This window comes from Mya arenaria, chromosome 8, assembly GCF_026914265.1.
Source record: "Mya arenaria isolate MELC-2E11 chromosome 8, ASM2691426v1".
Taxonomy (NCBI): Eukaryota; Metazoa; Mollusca; class Bivalvia; order Myida; family Myidae; genus Mya; species Mya arenaria.
In genome coordinates, this window is record NC_069129.1 from 30,750,919 (window position 1) to 30,771,853 (window position 20,935).

Consider the following 20,935-nt stretch of genomic DNA (forward strand, 5'->3'; position numbering starts at 1 on the left):
CTCCACTTGATGGGGATCGAACCCACAACCTCTTAGGTGACAGACGGACACCTATACAGCTAGACCACTCTCCACTTGATGGGGATCGAACCCACAACCTCTTAGGTGAGAGACGGGCACCTTAACCACTAGACCATTATCACTCTTGTGGGGCTTAAACCAACACTATCTCATGTGACAGGTTGACCACTAGACAATGCTTACCCTTATGGGGATCAAACCCACATCTTATTTGAATGACACACACCAATACAGCTAGCTGTGCTCGACCACACTCCACGTTTTAATTACGTAAGTATAGAAGGAAACACACGATAAAGGTAAATGCTAATTTTAAACACACAGAACGGTTTCAAGGAAGCATTTATAAATCAGAAATGCAAATAGTTTTGAATATACAAAACAAAGACTCTTTTCTGATGTGATTCAAATTTATTCCAATGTATTTTATGCAGAAAAAGACAGGTATATAAATATATCAAATGAATATTTACAAATCCAAAAACAATGTCACATATTTGTACACAATAACAAATGAGTATAATATTTTCCAAATTATGCAAGTCATCATAAAATATCAAACAGTTAATAATAAATAAGAAAGATAAGAGCCGCGTATGATTAAATACTAAACAAAATATGATCAATTTAACTGCACATTAAGAAAGAACAGTGTAACAGCCGACTAATCAATGGACATTGCTCATAGCTTAATAAGCGAACAGTTCACAACAATTCATCAGCGAACAGTTCACAACACTTTATCAGCGGACAGTGCACACCACTTTATCAACGAACAGTGCAGATAACTTAAACAGCGAACAGTGCACACATCTTTACCAGCGAACAGTGCACATAACTTTAACAGCGAACAGTGCATAACACCTTATCAACGAAATGTTCACATAACATTATCAGCGAACAGTGCAAATAACGTTATCAGCGAACAGTACGCAACGCTTTATCCGCGAACATTGCACACAACTTAATAAGCGAATAGTGCCCACCACTTTAACAGAGAACCGTGCACTCAACTTTATCAACAACAGTGCACTTTTTATCAACTAGCGGTGTATTCTTCGTGATCAGCGAACAGTGTTCATTTTTTCAGCGAACAGTGCACATATTTTTTTCAGCGAACTATTCCCTTTTTATCAGCGATGTTTTCTACTTGATTAGCGAACAGTGAACATTTCATCAACGTACAGTGCAAAACAAAGAGTTTTTTTTTTAACTTAGCAGCCATTTAGCAGTTCAAATGACACTTTTAACTAATGTAAAAATAACTGGAACTCAGACCCTTATTTGTTTCGCAAATAAAATGTTATGTTCCGCTCTAATACAACATGATAACAGAAAACTATATACATGGTATTTCTCCTTTGGACGGATTTCTTTCATTTTGCTCTGTTTTTTTAAATTTATTGAAGAAAATGATTTTTCAGACAAGAATCTTGAAACTGACACGATTGAACGATTGCCTGACAAGTTTTAACTAGTAAAACATATGTGATTGGATTCACCTGCGAAAATGAGAAAAGCGAAATTTATTTCATTTTAAAAAAAGAAGAAGAATAAAGCACTTACAGATATCAATTGTTTGAGATTTAGCTATAACATTCAATTCACATTAAGTAATATTTCATATGAGAAAAAAACATGATTGATTACCAAATATTATGATAAATGGAGACATATTAAGACATGCAAATGTGTCCTATCAGAAATCATAATTTCAAAATAGTTGAACAATAATCTATTTTGAAGTGAAACGCTCCAATTACGAACTAAGTAATATAATAAAATGTAAACGTAAACTATAAATGTACGCCAGTGTTTATGGCACCATGTTACCAAGTCACTAAATAAGCATGGCATAAACACTTTCACAATTGGTAAATGTATATCACAGGACCGTCTCTAAATATCCACCATGCCCTTGATTTAGTCATCGCAACTTCTCGGCAATTTCCGGATAATTCCGTTACGGTTCGGAAATAAACGAGGCCAAGCCGAGATTATCCGATTGTACGAAAGTTGGAAACGTGTTTTACGCTTCATATGATTCTAAATGATTCAGCACTGGAATACACATGTATGTTTTTGTCACGACTCCTTCGTGTCATGATTTTGCACCAATCCGATTGCGTCTAAATCCTCAAATGTCGCATGATACGAAACATCGTTGGTCACGGATCTTTCTGTCATGTATTATACACAGTAATGGCCCGCGTACTCGAATTTACGTCCGTCTCACACCTGTACTTCCGGTATCCGTTTACAACAGACAAGTCACTTTGGAGTGACGTCACTTGACGCCGATGACGTAATACCGAAACTTCCCCGCGGCGCGGGAAGGAAAACATGTACAAGTGCTCTTCGACGCCCACTCCACTTCCAGGGGCCTGGACGAGACGTGGCGACTGTAAACTAAAGTCCAGAGTTTTCCCGTTTCGACCGAGATCGTAACCTGAAAATATAAAAACATACATCTTTAGATAAACAAAAGTGAAAGCCAAAAGTTGTAATGAAAACACCCGTGTTCTTGTTTTTATATGACTAACGTTTTAGAGATATCGCTTATATATAAATGCTTTAATGACAGCTGACCGCAAAAAACTCATGATTAAAGACAACGTTCACTACGCCACCGATATGACGTCATAAACGTCGATGCCCAGAAAAGTTTTTTTCGCTGACTATTGGTCGCTTTTTAGTATGCAGATACTTTGGTTTGGCCGGTTAGCTCAGAGTTTAGCGCACTCGCTTTTCAGCAATGCGACCCGGTTGCGATTCCCGGACGGGGCGCATGCGAGTTTGGTTGGAGGTCACTTACTCGGACAAGTGTTTTTTTTCCGTGTTCTCCGGTTTGCCCCAAAACAAAAGACCACATTCTCGCGCAACATCGTGCCAACGAGAGTGACTTAGTATAAGGTATTGTAACTTTCTTCACAATCGTTGTAAAATAAATCAAGTTTAAACTTGATAATAGTATGCAGATATTTGCAGCCCCCAACGAGTTGTAATTAATTAATTTACTTTGCTTTGAGAACCGCACCCATTGTATTAAAAGACATTACTCTGTTACCATGTAACAATGATCAAACACAAATCATGGCAATTAACACGACCACTCTTTTCTGAATATTCCGCACCTGTCATTATGTAACGGAGCATTACAGCAGCATTGTCTATACCAAAAGGCATTCTTTTACAGTCTGGAGGACCTATGCACTTTTTGGAAAAAAAAACGCATTGTATCGTTGGCATTTTTTGAGTGATTCGGTTCTAATGACTTCCATGACGAAAATAAGCAATTATTCACGAAGGTAACCAGGCGGTGCTTTTTGTTTAGTTAATCCGCGGATTTCAGATAAATCCGCCTAAGAATGATTGTAGCAAGAAGTCATTACTGGGGGAAATAAATGTGTCAGGTGTAGTAAGACAAAGTGTGGACTTATTTTTGACACATTCAATGATGTTATCTTGGTTAGAAGATTTCTCATTTGTTTCTTTGGTTGCTCACCATACGATATTGTACTTGGTTATGAGTAAATGTGTGCGATCGTAGAATAACGTGGCATACCCTTGTAATTTGCAAATTGGATGCATATTATGAAAACGCATTGTGTCGATCGTTAAGAACTTTTGTTAAAGATAACAACGTGATTAAAGTATTAAAGTAACAACAACGTTGTTAACTTATAAACGTGAACTATTATACGGTTTGCTTACATATTTAAATATAGACAAGTAAAACTAAAGCAGTTGCTTCACTGGGTCGTGTTTGATGTACATAAGATCACAAGCATATCCATTGCACGTCCATAGTAATAACGATTAAAAAGTTAACAACTATAAAGTTAACAACGATGTTAACTTTAACAAAATCATAAACCAAATTTCCATTTATGCATATTATTAAGAAGTATATGACATAACCTGAAGCCTTTTTTAACTCGTTCTTCCATTTTCAAATACGTTTCCTAATGTAAACTCGTAGTACTCCATATCGAGAGCTGGGCGCAAAGAGGGCGTTTCTGCACATTAAATAGATTTCCATATGAATAGGTAATCATGTATAAACATTTCCTGAAGCTGTTTAATCATATACTTCCTTTGTCATATACGCTTCTCCCACGTTTTTTTTAATAATCTTGAACAGCAACAATATTTTCTTGAAACTTTGCAAGGGCACGTAAATGCATTATTAACTCTGGCCCGAATTTTTAGAAACACCTTAAGTCCCTTATAGCGGGATCAAGCTCTGCACACTATTTTTACTTAGTATTAATTGTGTAATAAAAAACACACCCTCTTTAAAGGGTTTTGGGGCTTGCAAAGGAAATAATATTTGAGATTAATAAGATAAAATACTTTTTGCTTAATAAAATTATTTTTAAGTTAGTAGTTTAGCTAAATGAACTAAGATACATAAGTGAGTTACGCTTAAGAATTTTTGAGAAATCGGGGCAGGTAGTGTTCATATTATTTGCATTTGTAAAGCCTCTACTTATACTTTTAATCCTAAGCTCTTTCAGTAAAATATGGCTTACGGACTGGTGATCCCGAACGTTGAAGGATATTATATACCAAAATGTTCGGTCAAGTCTCTAATATCTAGACACTTTTTTGGCTAGAAACTCGGATCATATGATGTGGCCGTAACATTGCAAACATTCCAGACTTCAGAGTATGTTTATGCAACATAGGCAAACAATAGCACACCATATGCATATTGTAATAACAAAAGCAGATGGCTTCAGTGTTAACAAGCAGATGATCAGCGAAAAATTCTTGCGAAGTTTTGATAAAACTTTTCTTCTGTATAATTGCTATTTGTTCATGAATTTGTTTTAATCGCGTGTTCGTGTTTAACGCAAATCTAGGGTGTTGGGATGTGGGCTCACCTAAACATATATAACGTTAATCGAATAACATCTCCACGGTATAAGTATTTGGAACAAAGTAGGGGTGGGGCCGTATAAAAAAATAATGCATAAATTACTTCTTTGAATTGCTGAACAAATCCAGCAAATAGGTTAAAGCGTACATTTCCAACCAATGGAATTGTAAAAAGGCAGTCATTAAGTACCGTAGATTTAATCATTTAGAATTTCAACTTTAGCGGGTGTTCAAAGGCCAGCCTATCACCACTTATCCGATACACACTCCCTGTGTCAGAGTTTGCGTTGACAATGTGTTAGCCAATATGGGGATTCTAAGACAGTTGGATGATCTGAAGTAATATCTTAATGATTAAGAAGGGCTCAGTCGCTACGCTCTCTCAGCCCATTCTAGATCATCGAAATGTGTTTTTTTTCATGTCATCTAAATATTGCTTAGTCATTTACAGACGATATAATTTCATCGCGATATTTGTCTTCTCAGCACGTGGTTAGCCTATGGCAAATAACGTGCTAGTTTTAACGATGCGCCCCGTAAAAGGTGGCTATCTTAGCGCAAAAAGCAGCCGCTTTGAAATTAATTTGCCTCCTAATACTTATCTATTTGCTAACTGGATTAGACTTAGTATTAAGATAAGGCGTCGCATGGATGTCGAAAAATGTCTGGCGCAATTACGTGCACTCCTCTGTATGACGTCATAGCGACATGACCTTGTGTCAAAGGTCAGAGAAAGAGAGAGAGAGAAAGCAATCTGCGAAAAGATTGGAGTCATGCCGACGTTTTTTTATTGGACTGGTTACCTACTATGTATCTGCTGAGGCGTATATATATATATATATATATATTGTAAACCCGTCAAGAAGACGACTTATGTTTATAAATTCACACAATCTGATAAATAATTTCTGAAAATCATTGTTTCACACTTCAATAAGGCGTATAAATTGTGGGTGTTTCATGTGAAAAGTCATTTTCACTTAATGTTAAAGCAAATAAAATAGATTTAATTTAGCTGTAAATCTTAAATAAAATGCATTTCACATCCGTTCTAAGGCTGACATTAGACAGTCTATGGGCTGCTATTAAACAATTTCAAACAATCATGACATTTTTATCGCATATAATAGCATTTTAAAGAGGTGTTTTGAAGGACCCTAATAAATTAGTTTAGAGTGAAGATATAAAGAAGTGGTTCTACTTGTTTCGTAATACACTTGTCTTGTTTTCGATTTAACTGATTATATACGTTGGCTTAAAATGGGTTGTTTTATTTCAGGTAATGACAAATAAGCCTTGGCCTATTCCTTTTAAATACATACATTATAAATCTTAGTCATTTGCCACATCTGTTATTTTGACATATTAGAACAAACTTGTGAGTTTTCGTCTTTCCTAAAGGGGCACAATAAGATCGATGCAAATATATATATATAAATTTAAGGCAATATAATGTTTAACTCATTTGACTTAAATAATCACCCTCCCTCCCCCCTCCACCCCCCCACCCCCAAAAAAACAACAACAAAAATAAAAACAACACCATATGATTTGTGGACGGATAAAAAAGTGTTGTTTTAATTAATAGCTACGTGGCCACAAATTCCCGATGAAAAAAAAACCGTCAAAAATCGCTTATATTTTTTTTTCTGCGTACAAATTATGCTTTTGTTTTGATCATTAAAGTCAAACAAGTTTAATTGTATAATGCATTAAAATTAAAAAAATAAACATTGTTTATTGTGCCCTTTTATGACTGATGACCACACAAATAGCTAAGCGTACGATTTAAAGTGTGGTGCCTTTCTACCATTTCTTTCAGTATGTGTGCTTACAATGATTGAATATATATAAAAAGTGCCCAACGCAACTCGCAATATTTTCATAGTTATGTCAGACTTACTTCTAACTTCTCCTCCAAGTATCACGTGGTCTGCTTGACCCCCTCGACACTTGTCAACTTCCGTTGTGATTCGTAGCAGGTGCCCGTTCTGTAGTGACGTCATCAATACCTTGTTACGTGTTATCTGGCTGACGTCACGGTATGGATCAAGGAAGAAACGGACGGAGCCTTTCCTGCAATAAATTGATAGATGTTAAATCATATAATAAACACAAACATTTCAGTCAGTTCCATGTTTTGTTTTGATGTCGTCAGCAATTTCAGTGACGTCGCAACATTGGTCGAAAAAAGAGATTTGAAATGATTAATCAGTATCGTACATATTGACTCGTAGGCTTAATGCACCAGTCAATTGTAACCACGCCCACCTCCCCCCCCCAGGTCCGGGGATAGCCGGGGAAATGGGCCGTGTTATTACCTTTCAGGTGGCCCCGAGGTGCCGGGTGAATGCGGTGGTTTTGTCTTCGCATTAAATATAGCGGGAAATGGGCCTTACCTGGGGATTTTAGCCGGGGTTGGCTGGACCGAAAGTCAAAGTCCCCGCTATTCCCCGGACCTGAGGGGCCGTGATTACAATTGACTGGTGCATAAAGGCTTATAGCTCTACCAAGTATGCACAGACATATTCCCATGTCAACGTCATGGCGGACATTTGGGACACTGATCTAACTGTACTTTGGCCACAGTTAAACCATTAATTTGAGTTTACCATGAGAATAGAATTTTTTGTTTACTTAAGCAATCGAAAAAGGATCTTGACCAGCGTTCAGACGATAGTATCAGAAAAGAAAACATTGAAGGGTCAGTTCATTTAAAGTGTATGGTTAATCTTAAGTATTTTGACCGATTATAATGGTCATTATGGACATTGATCGCCAATGGCCGTCGGGACGGGTAGTGCCCAAAGTATATTTGTTTATTTGAGATTTAGGAGTTTTGTATTTAGAAGTTATAAAATGAGAGTTTGTTTGGTGAAATGAAATTGAACAGAAATTTTCTAATGCAATCAAAACTCGATATGTCTAAGTAGATGGAACCTATGAAAATGATTCGAGATAACCAACATTCGAGATAACCGAAATACCAAAAGTGAACAACTAACCCCCCCCCCCCCAAAAAAAAAAAAAAATATATATATATATAAAGTTCGACAAAACAGAACATCGGGATAACAGAGTTCGACATAGCGAGTTTCGACTGTATAACAGTTTTTGTTGCCAACCAATGTTCAACTCCCTCATTATTTCCGCTTATTTTTAGCTCCGGAGTTACTTATAAGCCAGTGTGTATTATTATATAGGTTATCGGATACCATATATTTAAATATGTATGTCTAAGATATCCTACGTTCACTCAGGTGGCTTTGAATGCATGGTAACTCCTTATAATTTTGTATCATAAGGAAGGGTTGATTTGTTGATTGTTAATAAAGAATATGTACTTGAAGGAAATACTTCAAACAAGTCGTGTTTTTGTTATGAAAGATTGAGATATAAGACCCAATTCAGTTGATATCAACCGCACAAATGTATATAAAAACAACACTGCAACAACATTATCGTCCATGCATTTCAGTCATTTATTTTAAATATTAGTAATACTTTGAAACGGTGCGAAAATTATATGGTGTCACCAGTCATCAACATTTAACATGATCGCCAAAGGCTCAATAAAATATCAAGTTAAACTGCTCATCAGATACTTAAAATGATCATGTAATACCTACATGACATACATGCAGACGCTACTATTGTCAATTCTAGTCATGTAAGGCCTGAAATACATACCCTGTAATTTCGTTGTAAAGTTCGCATTCAATGGAATAATGTTTGTGAACCCGCTTGTCATCGTTGATATGTACAGTACGCATGTGCACAGAACCGTTACGATGTGTCGTCACTTCCGTTATGACGTCGAAGATTCCTGGAAAGTAATTAAACACTATTGAAGGCCCATTATAATGACTGTTTTTCTTATATATCACGTCAAGAACTCTTTCAATAGTAATATTGCCTAATTAAGCACATTTTACAAGGCCCCTGTGACCCCCTCCCCCCGCTACAGCTACCACTGGGCTAAGAATTTAAAAAAGAGAGAATAAAAACCTATTAACCGACACCTGTATACATGGGTAGGAGAACACTAAACAAACAATTATATTAATTATTGCCTAATTAAGCACATTGACGTTATACTGGTCACAAAAATGGTACACTACTGTGTCGAACATCTGGGGTTGTTTTTGTGTCTGATTGGCAAACTTATTGTAAAACTACGATCTTTATAGACGCTTTACTGCATCAATCTGTCGTTTTTTGCAATAACCTACTAGTAAATTACAATCAATTACCATTAACTTGTGCATATATGGACACATTGAAGATATAAATTAAACATTGACATCTACGGAAGACAAGCCTGTCAAGTATGATTGAAAGGTTGCACCTTTGTTAGAATATTAAATTCACATATTTCACAAGAAGAAAAATCGGACGATTTTTGTTCACAATTTTGAAACTTGCAGTTTTATATCATTTGTCAAAATAATGATTTGAACATGCCGAATGCGAGTCATTTTCTTTAAATTTACTTAAACATTTTAGCACACTTTTCTCTTGAATCTTATTATCTTTTTTTTTTTTACTTTTTTTTATTATCATTATTATTAATATTTTTTTTTTTTTTTTATTTTTTTTTTTTTTTGAGAGATAGGTGGGAGGGGGAAGTGTTTGTTGTGTTATCATACCTTTTCTGTTGTATTCTGTTCGCCGCAAAGAAAACTGGACAAATTTATTGGGCTGCTTTTCCGAAAAGTCTCTATGAATTTCAAAAATGTCAACATAGTCCCCAACAAAAGATTTATCCTTCTTCCTCGCCCCATTTAGATTCGAACAATGCTTCGTTTTCGCTGAGAAATACACCTTGTGGCCACTTGTCAAAGCGTCCAATACACCCTCGTATGTCTGTAAATTCCACATTGATGTTTGTTGTTTGTCACTGGTACTAATTTCATTTGAAGTTGGTATTTTTCTTGGCCGGTTTCTGGTATCTTCAATAACATTTCCATAGTAACTGAATCCGGCTTTTTCAATCGCCCTGTTGTAAAGATCGTCAGATTTCGTTGCGTAAGGTTTATCAATCGTGTTATACTTTTTTGCGACATTAGGAACATTGTTTTGTGATACTCGATACGTATTTTTCTGGACTTCCTTTATTTCGTTTGTTTTTGAGTATTTTTTTCGACCGTCCTTTTGTAATAAAGGAAGTTCTTCACTGTCCTTTTCAAGCCTGGGATCCCCGGCTCTCTGTTCGTCAGTACCCAGAAATCTGAAATATCAAAAAATTTACGATATATTTTTGGCAAAACGCGCCACAAATTGTATCTGCAGTTTAAACTAAAGGTATATTTTAGTTTAAACTTTATTTTACAACGATTGTGAAACTAGTTATTAAAACATAATATAAATCTCCCTCGTTGGCACGAAGATACGCGAGAGTGTGGTTTTGTGTTGTGGGGGAAACCGAAGTACCCGTAGGATTAACCCACTTGTCCGGTTTGGTGACCACAAACCAAACTCACAAGTGCCCAGGCTGGGAATATAATCCAGCTTGCCTACGTAAGAAGCGAGTGTGCTAACCACTGCCCTAATCTGACAGACTAACTATTTTACGTCACAGACCATTAAACAAAGCAGTTTTTAGAAACAGTTAATAGTATTTTTTTCCATTAATGCATTAAAAATTTAAATAATTTCCAAGTATGTCAGCTCTTAATTAATATTTCATTGAGAAATTCATGAATTGCTTATCAAGAAATTTCTTAACAGCATTCAAACAATACCAGTAATTGTATGCCTGCACCTTTAAGACTTAAACGAATAAAAAAATGTCAATTTAATGCACGTGAACATAAACCGTAATAATCTAAATATGGTTGACACCGTATCATTTCCTTTGAACTTGAGCATCCTATCTTACCATAAATGAAATTAATTCACTAAAATTTGTGTCACAAATTAAGATTTATGAACAGAAATTCGCCTCTCCTTATTTGCCCGGGTCGTCGGTTTTACATCTCAAATACGTCACACGTATATCAAAACGGACAATTAAGGCAACTTCTCCCCACAAATTATATACTATCAGAGAACTTCGATGTCATTATAATGGCTACAATTTTATTTCAACCGTATTAATGATCAACAAAACCGTATCATTACACAGAAACCAATCTGGTGAAATGCACTGTTGTAGGAAAACTGGATTCAAATACGTGGTCGATTTCCATATCTATCTCGATGGCTTTTCTAAGATTTTATTCTTCAAATGCTTTCTAAAATGAACAATTCACTTCACCATGAATATAATGTAGGATTTTAGACAGGTTTTAAAAAGGACAGGGTGTTGCAGAAAAGGGACAGGGTGTTGCAGAAAAGGTGACAGGGTGTTGAAAAGAAATATTTGATTGTCTTAAGAATTTAATTATTTGAAGGCAGGAGAATGCACATTCTAGTCTCCATGAGGGCAGAAGTGTGCTTCCAAAAAGGACAGGCCGTGCAAGAACCCTCCCTTAACTCTAGCTTAAACTCTATAATGCTATGCATATCGAAAACTGTGCAAACACTAAAACTTCTTTTCCATAACTTTATTATAGACATGAATTATTACCAATAAATGCACCATTAAAATGTCATTTAGGATTGCAATAATTCTCTTTCATTATTTGCACAAAAAGAAACGATGTCAATGTCGACTTACAAGCAATAAAATCGGCTCATTCCGTTTGAAATATGAACGAAAACAATTCAAATTCATAACTTACGGATTGTCCAGAATGGGCTCGATTTTGGTAAGGAAGATTGGACCGTCCAACTCCGTGACCTTTGACCCGTCCTTGACATTGTACCAACCCTCGTCAATCTGGAGACTCGATGACGTCAGAGTCGTCATAATGGAGATACGGACCTGAAAATATAAGATACATGTATCATTAAGAATGGTTATTATTTGATCGTTTAGTATATTAATAAATCTGAAATCAATATAAAATATAAAAACACGCGACCTTGACATTGATATGGTCTAACTGTGACCTTGACCTGTTTCTGACCTTACTGATGGTTCATGAAAGTAAAGGCTTAAGTAAGCAATTATGTTATGCCAATAGTATGATATAATGAATATGAATGGATCGTTCATCATTGTAATGATTATTAGATGATAAGATTTAGGGGTTGATATGATGGCCTTGATGGCGAAGGGACGGGAGTTGGCGGCGTAATGATGAGTATACGCTTATTTATACTCGCACTCAGACCTTGCCCATTCGAGAAGATTGTTAGTTATTTTAGGTTTTTGGAGCATACCATGCACTTGCACAAACAGAATGTAACCCTTGTTAGAGCTACCTTGGTTCTTTAACGTGCAGTGTAAAGCAGTGTCACACGGTGCCACATTTAACGTCCCTCCCGGAAGACGAGTACAATTTGTTAGTGGGTGCGGCGGGGAATCGAACATGCGATCCCTGGAATTGACAGTCAAGTGTGTTACCACTTGACCACGGATCCGCCACATTAGGAAGATAGGATATGAGTTTAGCTCAATTATAGAGCCATGCACGTTCTTGCGTCCATTCTTGTGAATGTATCCCTTACCAAGCAATAAGTGAGCGTTTTACCAAAACCCGCTTAAACCCCCTTTAAAGTGGGGTTTTCTGGATTTATTGTGGGGTTTTAAGTACAAAGGTAAGTTTTAAGTGGGTTTTATCGCAATAAATGTGAGTTTCCTGATCATTACATTGATTACATGCTCTTCAATATACATCCATGTAAAAAAAAGTTTAAATAAATCAGCTCGTTTAAGTACTTCCAAGGCCTAATGTAAAAAAGTTCAAATTTGAAATAAATGTCAAAGGCTGTAAATTTAAATAATTGTGACATTCAATTTACTTTCTGTTGTAAGTAGTAATCAGATTCAGAGACCAAAGTAAGGTGGCGACCTCGCGTCGGCTGAAACCTTATCCATCAAACCTATTCCTACCTCTATGGCTTTGCTAAAGGGCCAATTAGTCGCTACAACCTTGTTCAGCTTCGATTTTCATCAAGTAAGAATAAGTAGCAATAGTTTTGATACGCATCACCCCGGCGGGATCGTTTTTATGACAGACAATAAAGTTTTAATTTACGACCACGGGCTTGACATTTACTTAAGTATTTGCCACCTGGCTAAACAGTGCTATTTTATCACTCATCGGGTAGAGACAATAAAAACAAACCGACTTAATTTACCCAGTTTCCCTTAAAATCAACAGCAGATAATTAGAGGAACACCTGTTACAATCGCTTCTGTTGTATGTTATATTAAAGATGCTACTTTTTTCCTGCACACGCATTTTCGTAATTTAGATTAAGATAATTCGTTAAGACGTCTGTATGTTAGCAGAGATTGTTTGTGTACACAGGTAGTTGTAATTACAGGAAAATTACCGTCGGGGCGGGAAAAGATCTCTCGGTTAACTACACTGGTGCCTTTTCCTTTTTTAGATTTTTTTTGGCCAAATACAGTATGTATATACCAAATCTCTGACTAGTTATATATATTAATTGGCTCTGTTGTGCTAGAGCTGAAAAGCCATCAACATAAACATCATAAAAAAAAGGTTTGGTTAGGGTTACATCCTTGTCAAAAATAAGTAGTGTAGGTAGGGGGTTTTATGATTATTTTTTATCAAGCTTTATATAAAAATGTTATTTTCATCATTGAAAAATGGTGTTATTAAAAGTAATATTCTGTATAACGCATTCAAGGTTTTAAACTACATATTGAAAAGCACTAATAAAAATGATTATAAAAACGGTAGGGTCGGCGCCTATTTCGTAGGTAGGGTAATCCGAACCAATGTATTTTTTAGGCCTAATCCATACTTTGTTTGCTCGGTTTAAGAACTCATCGCGAAAATAGAGAACATTTTGATATTTTGATAACAGTGGTTTTTGTCTAAAAAATGTATGTAGCTTAATACGCACTAAACCAAAATATTACATAGTCAGTTTTAAGCCATATTAGATCGATAGAGGTCGAGTGAAATCGAAGTCAAACCCCGCACGAAGAATCAAGGCTTATCAGCACTTTACTGGTTGCACAGACAACGATAATCCGGAAAGACAAGCCTTGTTTTACGGCCTTTTGATGCCACAATTACGACCGCGTTTCCACTCTCCAACTCTGGTTCCGGATACTAATTGATCAATATTGTAGGTGGCTGGGGCACTTATGTGAACTGGATTAGGCTAATATGTAGCTTGTTTTGAAAAGGGGAAAACAAACCACATCTGATACTTTTGAGATATAAGAAGAAAAAACACACTGGAAATCTGTTTGGCACATTTATTTATTTATATGTTTGTAATGTTGAAATTGTTAAAAGGCGCCAAATTTTATATCGGTCAATTCGTGAAAGTGATTTTTTTTTTTTTTTTTGGCAGAAAGTTCGTCTTTGTCCTTTGTTGGGGCTTTTTGGTTATTATTTTTAAAAAATATTGCAAAAACAACAACAACAATGACGAACCGACGAACAAAATATTTTTTGTCCTTCATTGAGGTTTTTGGTTATTTTTTCGAAAAAGTATTGCAAAGATAATCTGTAACAACTCATTCTCAATATCTTAATGGAAGTTTACAACAACAACAAGAACAACAACACCATCAACAACAGCAACGACGAATTGATTTTTTTTTAATCACCAAGCTCAGTTGACGATGTAGAGGGTGGGAGTGGTATAGGTTTCCGCCTCTCACCCAAGACGTTGTGGGCTCGATCCCTACCAGGGGTACTTTCTCATGGACTCTCAAAGCGGACATCACTACTGGTACCCACCCACATAACTCGAGAATGATTCTATAAGCTATCGACTTTCGTCACAATCGAGCTTAATGGAGTTGGTATAAAGTATAAACTTTCTTTACATTGACGAATTATTTTCCTAAAGCCAGTTTTGTTATTAGCCCTAAAATGTTGTTCTGTCAAAATGCTTGATAGGAGTTGATTTATACCACTTATTAGCTGGGAACAGAAGCTCTTGTAAAGTGCCACTTTACAACTTCCAGCGTCCGTGGACAAGGCGGCAATTAGAACTAGCCTGTCTAGTATGTACAACACTGGCGGGCGTAGAACAAGAGGGAGGGTGGGGGGGGGGGGGCAGTACAACCATCACTTTTGTAAAATATTTTTTTGTGATATTTGGGATCATATCCTTAAAACACTGTTTACTTCGCGAAATATCATAATACTTTCGTGATATTTTGAGATCATATCTTTAAAATGCCGCTTACTTATGGAAAGAGCATAAAACTTATGTGAGATTTTTGACAAATTTCATTACATTTGTACCTTTTCAGCCTACATAATAACCAGTTTGTTTGTTCAAGAACTGTCTATAAAATTATGACTTCAGAACATTCGTATAACAGCTCAGCTCATCTTTCGCTACGTCTCTGTACTCATGGCGGAAATGAGAAATTCAAGAGGCTAGTACAATGCCACTGAGCTGCGCTTTGGCCACAAGACGCTCAGAGAACATGATTCGCTATCGGAAGTGACCGCGAGTGACCGTCGCATGTGGTTATATTTGGTCGAATACATGTGTCCTTGTAGCAGCGTTTCTGATTAATTATTACTTGTGGCATTGTGGCTTCCACTAGCAACTTGTCCATGTATATGTTGAAAGCAAGGATATCAAATAGCTTAGAAGGTTAGATGCGCCAGGCCCTGGAGCTTTGTTCATCGCTAAAAAACTTATGTATTAATGCTGCACTCTCACAGATTGATTGTTTCAACTTTTTGTCTTGGAATGAGCCAATTTTTGCGTAAATGTCTGGAAACCAGTGATAAAAGACTGCTGTCAAAAGAGCAGATCGCAGTTGTCATATTTACGTTTGAAAATTTATGTTTAATAGCTAGAAGCGTGACTAACGCTTTTAGAAAAATGAAATTTTCGGCAGAATACCAAATAACCGAGATCTGTTCTATTGTGAGTTATCTTGTGTGACTGAATTGAAGGCATTGATGCCAAAATGAGCTGATTCTGAGACCCAAAAAAAAGGAAAAAAAGATCAAACTGTCAATTTGTGAGAGTGGAGCTTTATGGCGTTAATATAGAATTATGATTTACCAGAATTTTCAGAAGTTCTATTGAACGCTGGGTTGGCATGAACATAAAATAACGGAACAAGAATGCGCATGAAGACCTCAGCAACTGTTTACATGTCCGTTTACTAGTGCGAATGTCATCGGGTTGTTAAAAGTGACACTCTTATTCAATATCAATATATACATGTGTATAACAAACATAAATTATGACTGATAAACCTTAATCTACTTACTAATCAATGCATTAATGGAAAATATTAACTACTGATAAAAATATTGTAACCGTGAATCTAATAGCAGAAAGCGCACAAATATTAATTGACTGGTGAATGCTAAAAGATTTACTGTGGTCTACTATAGTATCATAAGGTGGAAACACTGTGTGTTATGATCATAAGAACCATTGTTTTTGACATGTATTCATCCCTTTTTGGAACATTTAAACAATGATATAAATTGAGGTGAATCTCATTTGGGAGTAAGAGTGCATTTTAATACAGATTTGATAATATTGATATGAAATAAATTCATACCGTCATGCAGACAATTTCAGTCTGATATCCATTATCAGATTTGATCAATCTGTCTCATATTTTGAACAAAAAAAAATCCCTTGTTAGTAATTGACCGAGGCAGGCAATTTCGTTGAGTGGGTCTGGCTTTACCGTGGTACTGAATTATATGGGTGTAAAAAAGACGGTTATGTCTGAGTTTATCGTAGTTGACAAATTCTATTCCACATTATCACTGTCATCATATTTATTTAATATCATCTGTTTTAGTTCTATATGGATAGCGGGAGATATTGTGCTTTTTTTATTTATTAAAGCTGCACTCTCACAGATTTACCGTTTTCACAACTTTTTTTTTTATTTTTTGTCTTGGAATGAGCAAATTTTTGCGTAAATATCTGCAAACCTGTGATAAAAGACTGCTGTCAAAATATTAGATCGCAGGTTTTTATATTTCAGTTCGAAAACTATTTTTTACGGCTTAAAACATATAAAAACGTTACTAACGGTATAACAAAAATGCATAAAACATCAATTTTAAATAGAAAAATCTGTGACCAATTTTTGGTCAGCAGTCTTATATGAATAGTTTACATGCATTTACGCATAAATTGGCTGGCTCCAAGACAAAAAAAATCAATTAAAAAGTTGTCAAAACGTTCAATCTGTGAGAGTGCAACTTTAAGACGAAAGTTACACCACTTGGCTAATGTGTGTCTGCATTTTTTTTCAAGCTATGTTATAAATCTCCATGCTTGTTAAAACCGTTTATTCCTGCCATAAATCAAGTTGATAGACTAAGATGTAGAATTAAATATTTAAATTTATTAAGTAATAAATTGCATTCTGTAAACTGGTGACAATAAATGCATTTGTCTTGTAAGCTGTTCCATTCGCACACTCTTCAGTCGAAATGCTCAACTTTGGGGAAGCAATTTATGGATGGAATTTGGCAATTTCAAATATGGATGTGAATCAATTAGGAACAAAAATGACATTTGCACAACTGTGAAAAATCTGCTATGTTTTGAAACGTTGCTTCACTTTTCACACGATCGATTGAAGTTGAAATGCCTGTTTCTTGTATTTCACATGTCTGTTTCTCTCTAGTAAGGTTGCTTGTATTTCACAAAAACAAGGTATACAAAGATGCAATCGGACTGTAGTTATCGATCTCGTCGTTCCCAGCTCTAAGTGCAGAGCGATTTGCACATAAAATTAAGATTTTTAACCAGATCGACAAACATAGTGTCTGATAGACTGAATCGTGCTGAATCACTGGTCATGAACATGCGTCAGTGAGTTAGATTGAATCACTGGCCAGGAGCATGCGTCAACGATCAAGATCGAATCACTGGCCATGGTCATGCGTGAATGTCTGAGATCGAATCAAGGACTAAGATCGAACATGAATTACATGGCGTCAAAGACTGAGATCGGACATGACTGACATGGCGTCAATGACTGAGATCGAACATGAATGGCATGGCATCAATGGCTGAGATCGAACATAAATGACATGGTGTCAATGACTGAGATCGAACATAAATGACATGGCGTCAATGACAGAGATCGAACATGAATGACATGGTGTCAATGATTGAGATCGAACATGAATGACATGGCGTCGATGACTGAAGTCGAACGTGAATGACATGGCGTCAAAGACTGTGATCGAACATGAATGAAATGGCGTCAAAGACTGAGATCGAACATGGGTCTTCTTGGGTAGAGGCGGACACATAGTCAACTTAACTGAGTATTGTACCATTCTGTGCTTTCGTCTCAACAACTATACCATTTTTCTCTACATATACTTTGTCTAATTTTGACATGTCACATTTTTAACAAAATATATATTTTTACCAAAACTGAAATCTCATTCATAATTATAATTTCCCTGGGTGGCTGGGCCACACCGGTAGATCGCCAGCGGCCATAAGTGGAGATTTATTACCAACAAACACAATTACGCTGCTCAGATGTTGACTTATTTATTTCAGGAATGCAACATAGTAATATTTCATTCTTTAAAACGTTTGAAAAACGAGAAGGCGTAGCTTAAAAGAACAAGAATTGATCCGGGTACGTACAACAGTGGCAAACTGTGCAAGGGTTTCAGATTTCGCTGTAATTTGGTACACAGGTTTTGTAATAAATAAGGTTAAGTGTATTTGTGATGAAATTGCAGCTTTCGGGTTGAAATAAATATTCAATAAAATGGAAATTACAGTTTGTGATCGCTGTTTGCCACACGCGAATATTAAATTGAAATTATGAATGAAATTTGCATTGAAGTGGATATAATATGGCAATAAACAGTTCATGCATGGCTTTTCAGTCTGCGTTTGTATCCTTATGCTTTTCTATGTATATACATTTTCGTTATCAATGAATATTAAAGGCCGCCAAGCGCAAATACTTGTATAAACCTAAGTGATAAAATACACATAAGTGATACAAATCTTGTAATGTACACTATATAAAATAATTAGTGTTAAAATTGATATAAAACAGCAATAAAACGCGACAAAAATAAAACGCGTTCAATTAGATGTTTGTATTTTTATGATATAACATACATTTCCGTCTCTTATGATTATTTTAAATGAAGTTGGCTGCCTTTAAGGATATTTCAATAAGCATCCTTTTTTCAAAAATATCAATTTCCGTCCGCATATTGAGCAGGATTGGTATTCATATAACGTTTTAAGTCATTTCTTAACTTAAGTCGATTTCCTACAATTTTCATTAAAAGGAAATTTAAGGAGTATTAGTGTTTTTTACATAAAATGAATGTATATTTCATACAGTTAATGAAAATAAAGTAATATAGATTTTAATGATTTATTATTTTATATGACCAGTGAGATACCTTACTTAAGAAATTCTATTAAGTTTGGTTTAAACAGTATTTATTTATAATATGTCGATTTATCAGCATATAAAAAGTATACACAGAAAAGGATTGAAGAGGTAGCTTAGATCTAATATTAAGACTTCTCTCTTTATTTATATCATTTATACATCGATATGGTATAGACAACTTATAGCAATACAGAAAAATGCATGTAATAAGGTTGTCGGAAATCACAATTGTAGCGTTATGTAGAAATTAAGTTTGAAATTGACTTTAGATCTTCAATGAATTCAACCCCAGGATTAGTAAATGTGATTTTAAAAATACCTAAAAAAAGTTAAAATACATACATGAAGGTTAATGATTGGATCGGAAAGGAATATATGTTGCGTATTACATTAAGACTGATTTGGACATCCTTTTCCCTACAAACCACAATTTACGGCCCAAGCCATAAAACCGGAATTGTATCTACATGGGTTAGATCATAAAATCGCTAACCTAGTGTCATTATAAACCTTTTTCAACCATTTTACGATGTTTGAAAAACCCACGTTTCAAAATAAATTTACATTCCCATTCAAACAGTGCGGCCAAACTGCGTCCATAAAACTTTTACTTCGGAGGCAGGATTTCAGCGTTTCTTGTTCATTTTTGACATGCAAGTGATTGAATTATTTCAATATCTGACACATTTATACAAGTTTCGCACTAACTCTCAACCATTCATTAAGACGCCGGGCTCAGTTTATGCATGGCTATTTACACGAAATATGGTATATTGAAATTTTATGTAGGATTTACGTCGGTTTTATTTAATTTTTAATCTCCCTAGCCCTGACACACGTCAGATGGTATCTTAGACTTAAATGGAACCTGAGAAACTGACTTAACTTAATTCTGATTTTTATCTTAAAGCAACATTCCATTGTCGTATGTAAAAAAACTAGTTTAAATGACATTTAAGATTTCAAGTAAGACGTATAAATGACATTGTTCAATAATTTAAGAACTGGATACAATAGGGTATATTATACATCTATTAAATTTATTTGATTCACTGAATGTAATGATTCATTTCACAACACAGGTTGATTTCAGTTCGTTTTCAGGTAATCCATCCATTATTAATACGAAAATGCAACTGGTAATCTTTCAATTGTTTGTTTGTTTTTTTATTTGAGTTTACCAGGGTCGCCATCACGACTTAAATTGTGTTTAAATGACATGAGATAGAAGTGACAGCAATTCACAGTCAAATCCAGACATTGGAAGACTTGCAGAAACAGAGTGAGATACAAGAGATCCGGGTGCGATACCCTAGCATTTTGCGAAGAGACCTCTTGGTTCTTTTTCGTGCTCGGTGTAAAGCACCGATACACGGGATACCACTTTACTGGGTTGAACCAGTACTGAGTTCACCACTTTTCCAAGCACTACCCTTTAAATGCCGAGCGCCAGGCAAGGGTGGTGGTGTAAGTAGTTTATACTCCGGGTCCCGGCGTGAGCACATTGAAGGGTCCCAGAGTGACAGTTCAACCACCGCATACCTATCCTGGGCAGACTATCAGGCGGTTAACCAGGACTAGGTGCCTTCACCGCTGCAA

General features: G+C 35.7%; 1 protein-coding gene across 1 annotated transcript in view; it reads right to left on the reverse strand.

Annotated features, from left to right (window-relative positions):
• Positions 1 to 418: 418 nt before the first annotated feature.
• The window catches only part of LOC128244656 (uncharacterized), a 33,252-nt gene continuing 12,735 nt past the window's right edge, over positions 419 to 20,935 (reverse strand). Inside the window, exons 2-6 of the mRNA XM_052962679.1 lie at positions 11,631 to 11,773; positions 9,555 to 10,135; positions 8,596 to 8,731; positions 6,809 to 6,981; positions 419 to 2,470 (exon numbers count right to left, since the gene is read on the reverse strand). Coding sequence (XP_052818639.1) covers positions 2,205 to 2,470; positions 6,809 to 6,981; positions 8,596 to 8,731; positions 9,555 to 10,135; positions 11,631 to 11,773 — 1,299 coding nt within the window. The 3' untranslated portion in view covers positions 419 to 2,204. The remainder of the gene's footprint in view (positions 2,471 to 6,808; positions 6,982 to 8,595; positions 8,732 to 9,554; positions 10,136 to 11,630; positions 11,774 to 20,935) is intronic.